Below are 6,000 nucleotides of genomic sequence, written 5' to 3' on the forward strand. Positions count from 1 at the left end.
AGGGATTCGTTGATTGCCTCTCTCCTAGCTTCTGGCAGTTGCCAGCCTTTTTTGATGTTCCTTGGCTTGCAGATGCATCACTCCAATCTCCGCTTCTGTCATCACACGGCCTTCTGCCTGTGCATCTGTGTCCAAATTTCTCTCTTCTTATAAGGACACCAGTCATTGGATTAGGGCCCATCATAATCCATTATGACCTCATCTTAACTGGATTATATCTGCGAAAACCTTATTTCAAATAAGATCATATTTATAGGTTCTGGCTATAGGTACATGAGTTTTGGAGGGATGCTATTCGGGTAACTTTTCTGATGTCAGGGCTGCTTCCTTAAGAAGGAAACAGGCGATGGGTTGCATAGGCATGGAGAAATGATGGGGAAGTCTACAAGGTTCAGACACACTCAGTGAAAAAGTAGTCCACCGCTGGGCAGAAGGAATATGGAAGTAGGTCAGTTTGTCAGTCTGGGGAGTGGAGAGAAGCATGGACAAGGATTGGTGTTTTACGTATTGCAAGGTGTTTGGCCTAGATGTTCTAGAAGATTCAAGTTTGACAATAAAGTGACACAAGATAAATGATTTTTTAGGGATTAAAAGTCACCTGGCAAGAGAAGTCGAATGACTCGTCTTCAGGTAATGGACAGATTTAGATCCATTTATGCTAAAGATGGATGGATAATCTCGCTCCTTCTCTTCCCTGTGCCCAGAGTGGGGTCATAGGTGCTCCCCGTCTCCTCACCCCCACTCGTGCTCCCGGGCTGGCCTCTCCCCGCAGGTTATCTGGGAAGGCTCATTGTGCTCTGAGGGTAGAGGACACTGAGAAGTATAAACACTCAAGGGTCCCAACTGGCTAAATAAGCCACGGGATGGCGACAGAACATTAGCTGGCCATTCAAAATCATGTTTCCATGGATTATTTAACATGGGAGAATGCCCCCAGCAAAATAGCAGGTGACTAGAATATAACCATTTAAAATATATTCTCAATTTTATAAAAATGTATATTATATAGTAGGAAAAGCAGTAGAAAGAATGACATTGAAATGCAAACAAAGGCTATCTCTTAATGGTGGGATTAAAAGCAATTTTCAAGCTTTATACTTTTCCAGATTTTGACTCAAATAGTATAATAATCAGAATAATTCGATTTCTTAAGTGGAGTCCTAAATATTTGCTAGTTGTAGGCTTGCATCCTCTTTTCTATTCTCGCTAAAATGTCATCTGACCTCTACTTGAACTCCTCCAGAGATGGGGAACTCACTACCCTTCTTCCTCATGAGAAGGAGAATCTGATTCCCTTCAGCTTCCCCTCACTGGCCACAATTCTGCCTTCCGGAACGACAGAGAACTAGGCTGCTGCTCATGTCCCTTGACAAAACTTCGGAGGTTCAAAAGCAGTGGCCAGGCTCCAGGCTCCATCCTCCCAACCCCAACAGCCTTCCAAGGATGTCGACGTCCCTCTGGTTCCCACGTCCTTGTTTGCTTTCCGTAGGTACAATCCAGGCAGTGATGTCCTTAAAGGATAACTATGTCTCCCTATGACATTACCTACATTCTCTCTAATCAAGAGCGTACCGTTTGCCAGTCAGTGTATCAGGGACTCTATTATACACATCCTTTCGTCTAATCCTTAAAGTAACACTATGACCCAGGAGCTAGTATTACACCTATAGTACAAATGAGAGAACTGAGGCATGAAGAAGCCACATCCCTCCCATGGTCACCTACTGGATCTGTGATGGAGCCGGGACCGAAGAGGCACTTAGCCCAGAGCCTCATGTGCCAAGTTAAGAAATGGATACGTGAACTCATGCCGTTAGTATCTCTGGTTGTGTCTCAGAATTATTTATGCCCATGCAGGCTCTTCCATGTCACTCGCTTCTTCATCTCTCCCTCTCTCTCACCTGGCCTGCTACCTAGAAGTGATCATGAAGGGTTACTGAAAGACTGACCCATGGGGAACATGTTTCCTGAGACCCAGGTTTGGGACCAGTGCTGAGCCAGGTTCTCTGACACTCTGCTCAGGACTGCAGAGCTGTGGCTAGAGCCAAAGCCCTGGGGCCTGGGCAGTTCAGACATCACACAAAGCACACGTATGCGGGGTGAGCACGAGGCAGTAGGTGCTCCTCCCCACTGCCTAGAGGGGGCTGGTAACCTGTCGGGGATGAAAGGCCCTACATACTCCCCTGTCACTCCCACAGGAAAGTCCATGGAAGGCTTGTTTCCTTGCCCCCTATTCTGTCTGCCCAGCCATTTCTCAAGTCCTCCAGGGAAACATGGCCATATCAGCCATGGTCACTGACAAGACAGGTTTCGGAAGGACCACACAATGCAGATAGTTCCTCAGTACCCACCCCCATTGTGCTAGGAATTCCCACTCACTCATTCATTTGCCAGGATTTCAACTTGTCTCAATAACGCACTGACTTAGCCTCCCAATGGAGTCTAGAACAGCTGGTCAGCTAAGGCCACCAGGCACTATAGACCACAGAACTCAGCAAACCTTCAGATCCTTGAACCTGGAGGGACTTTGAGAAGCCCTAGTGGTCAAGCCCTTGTCCCTAGCCAGGGTAGATCCCACTGAAAGCTCTGGCTTCATTCCTTGATGTCTGCCACATCCACGCTCCCCGCCATACCGAACTTTCTCCTGCTCAGCCACTGTTTCAGGAAGTTCTCTCTGTCTCAACTGAGTAACTACTACCAAACCTTCAACACTCAGTCAAGGCATCCCCCTCACACCCCCAATCCAAAAGCCTTCCTGTATCGCCCAAGGCTGGATGAGCCACTCCTGCTGCATTGTGGCTAAGCCCTAGCCCAACTCTTATATGGTCCTCGTTCGCTCACCCAAATATTTACATAGCACCTGCTCTGTGCTCTGCACCAGGCGATGAACACTGGACGTGCAGAAAACCAACCTCAGCTGCACAGCTTTGCCACCAACTGGCTCTATAACTTTGGACATGTCACTCCCTAAATCTGTTTCCTCACCTGTAAAGTGGGGAAGATGCTGCAGCCCGGCCTCTTTCTAGGGCTTTTGTGAGCTCAGCAGAATGTGAAAGTGCTCTGTAAACTGCCACTCTGGTGGAGTCGCTGTTGTCATGACCCGGCCCTCTGCAGTCTGAGCTTATTTTTGTACATCCCATCCTTAGAGTCCCCTCCCTCAGGGGGCTGGTCGCCTGTTAGGGATGGGTTTGGGAGCTCAGGGGTTGGCACCTGGATGAGACATTGGGCATGAACGTAAAACACGCATGAACTTTAAACAAAACTGACTTACAGGGCCCTGGCATTGCTGGGGCAGGGAAGACATGCCAGCCTGCTCTGAGGCAACAGGGTGAAGACTTTTATGCCAAAGGGCTTTGAAATTATTTCATTAAGAATTCACCAGAAGTACAGGGTAGGGGTGGAGACCAAGAACACTGAACCAGGGGGACTGGATGCTGGGGTTCTGCTCTAAGTTGCTCTGTGACATCAGTCAAAACCCTTCCCTTTCCCAGGCCTTAACCTCATTCTGTACACTGGGTGCTTCATCAGAGGTGGTACCCTAGGCCCTGCACACTCGGAGAGTCTGTGCAGACTTCATTTGTCTTTCACAGTTTGGCACTGGGACCCAGTTCAGGCTGTGCCAGAGACAGACAAGGGCAGCCTGGTAAGGCTTTCAGAAGGGCCAGGAGGCATGGGAACCCATGCTCACAGAGGTCTCCTCTTCCAGCCTGCAGAAGGTCAGGCCTACCACTTCATTGTTGGCCCACTTTGTAAACTAAAAGGCCGACACAGGTGCAGAGAACACAAACTTCTCAGGTTGTTAGACTCATCCCCCTTCCTCTCCAGGTCGAGGGAGAAACTGAGGCCCAGAGAGTGGTAAGGGCTTGCTTGGGGTCACACAGCATGTTTGTGGGAGAGCCAGGGCCTAAACTCAGGATTGATGTCCACCAGCTCCGTTAGTTTCAAGCCAGGTTTAGGTTTATCTGCCCATCGCCCTTGTCAGCCAGCCCTCTGCTTCTGCTGATAGAAGCCTCAGTTTCCTTGGAGCCAGAGAAGATATGAAGATTTCAGGGTCAGTGCTTGGTGAGTTTTTTTTTGTTTGTTTTTTTGTTTTTTTTTTGAACTGGGAATAAAGGAGGAACAAGGAAAGCAAGGGAGGCATTGTACTTGGGACCAAAACTCCTTTTCTGGAGTAGGCACAGGGCAGGGAATAAGATCATCTAGGTTGGGGACAGGACTGAATACCCAACAGGCAGAAAGGCTTGTGCTTGGGCACAAGCCAAACAGGGGCAGAGAGAGACTTAAGTTCAATAAAAATTTACTAAATATTCTCACAGTTTGGGGCCTCTCAAGGTCTCCAGGGAACTGATCGTCAAGTTGATGGGGCCACCTATTCCCACCTGGCTGGAAGGTAAGCAGGAGTAGTGGGAGAGGCCAGGACTTCCTGCTCTGCGGCTCAGGAGATTGTCCTTCTGGCTCGAGGCTCTGAACCTTCTGGGCTTGTCAGACCCCAAGGGGCAGCTGGTCCCACTGCAAGAAATCTGAGTAGCGTCTCCTGGGCCCTAACCCAGCTCTGAGGCCCCTTGGGGGAGGGACAGGAAGGCAGGGAAGGGCAGCAGGCTGTAGATCTCTTCCCTCTTTGGCCCCTCCCAGCTCCCCGCAAGAACAGCCCACATGCACCCGCTCTGGGGCCTGAAGAGGCTCTAATACCAGCGATTCTCAAACGTTAAAGCTATTGTAATCACTTATCTTGTCAAATATTAGGTTCTGTTTTAGCAGGTCTGGGGCAGAGCCTGAGATTCTGCATTTCTAACAGGTCCCACGTGATGCGGATGAAGTGAATCCGTGGACCACTCGCCAAGTAGCGGCCCCTTAGAGATGATCTGCCTCTGTATGGTAGGAAAGCCGAAGGGCCAGAGAGGTCAAGTCACTTGTCCATGCTCACACAGCCCCAGACCGAGGGGAAAAGGCACCTGCCACAGGCAGAAGAGATTTCCCCACTCTGGCAGCCAGAATTAGCTGCCCTTCCCGGGCCCAGGAGCCGTGTTTGTAAACTGGGCTGCCCCGCGCGGCTCAGCCCGCGGCCGGGGAAAGAGCGCCGCCTGGCCGAGCCCTCCCCACATCCCTCCGTGCGGGCCTCGGGCAGGTCTCTGCCTGGCATCCCCGACCGACCGGAGGGAGCCCGCGACACCGAGCGTCCTCTGCGCCGGAGCGGTTCCACACTTCCCCTCCCCTCGGAAGGCAAACTTCTCTGCCGGCGTCCTTTACCTTTTTGGGGGGTTTGCAGCAGCTAAGCTTGCTGTGTCCGCAGCCCATTATCCTCCGGGGGCTCCCGGACGCCGCCTCCTAACTCCGGGGCCCCCAGAGGACCTTGCCGTCCCGGCCCTGCCGCCCGCTCCGCGCGCGTCAGCCAGGGCTGCCGGCGAGACCCTGAAACTGAACCTGAAAGCGCAGACTTGAGCCAGAGCCCGGCGACCGCGCGCCGTAAATACCGGAAGAGCAGGGCCTCCGCGAAGCCGCTGGGGCTCGCCGCGCCACAGCTCCAGGCAGGTGACCAGAATCTTGTAAATGTTAGGAACCTTAGTCCCCAACCCTACGAGCAACGGATGCTTTTCCGGGCCCCCAGTAGAAAAAAGGCCAGGAAAAAACTTAAAACAGTTTTTTATTAAGCACAACAGCTGCCATTTATTGAGGGCTTCTTCTGTCCCGGGTCCTTTACACATGTCGTTTCTATATCTTGCCATCTCCTTGCAACAGAGGTGTGTTATTGCTTCCATCCTATAGGTGAGGAAAACGAGGCTCAGAGATGCGATTTGCCTAAGCTCACATAGCTAGTAGGTAGATACCAGAGCCCAGATAGAATACAATTTTAACTCCGCAACCTAAGCTTTAAACCGCGTCCTTACAAATACATACCACTAAATTTAATTGCAGTGCCTCCTCACTTCTGGGTGGACAGCTCTTTCCAGCTCTCAAGCATCTGTGATATCCTACTCTATCCATCTTGGGTAGATGTTATCC

The 6,000-nt window shown here is 50.9% G+C and overlaps 1 protein-coding gene across 2 annotated transcripts in view; it reads right to left on the minus strand.

Moving 5' to 3' along the window:
- Positions 1–5,429, minus strand: part of CCDC69 (coiled-coil domain containing 69) — a 31,733-nt gene extending 26,304 nt beyond the window's left edge. Inside the window, exon 1 of one of the 2 annotated variants that reach the window (XM_011371234.2) lies at positions 5,248–5,428. In XM_011371234.2, the coding sequence (XP_011369536.1) occupies positions 5,248–5,295 (48 nt within the window). In that variant the 5' untranslated portion in view covers positions 5,296–5,428. Of the gene's footprint in view, positions 1–5,247 lie in introns of both variants that reach the window. The other variant, XM_023537305.1, reaches the window with a different exon arrangement.
- Positions 5,430–6,000: the final 571 nt, after the last annotated feature.

The sequence above is a fragment of the Pteropus vampyrus genome, unplaced genomic scaffold (assembly GCF_000151845.1).
Source record: "Pteropus vampyrus isolate Shadow unplaced genomic scaffold, Pvam_2.0 Scaffold185, whole genome shotgun sequence".
Taxonomy (NCBI): domain Eukaryota; kingdom Metazoa; phylum Chordata; class Mammalia; order Chiroptera; family Pteropodidae; genus Pteropus; species Pteropus vampyrus.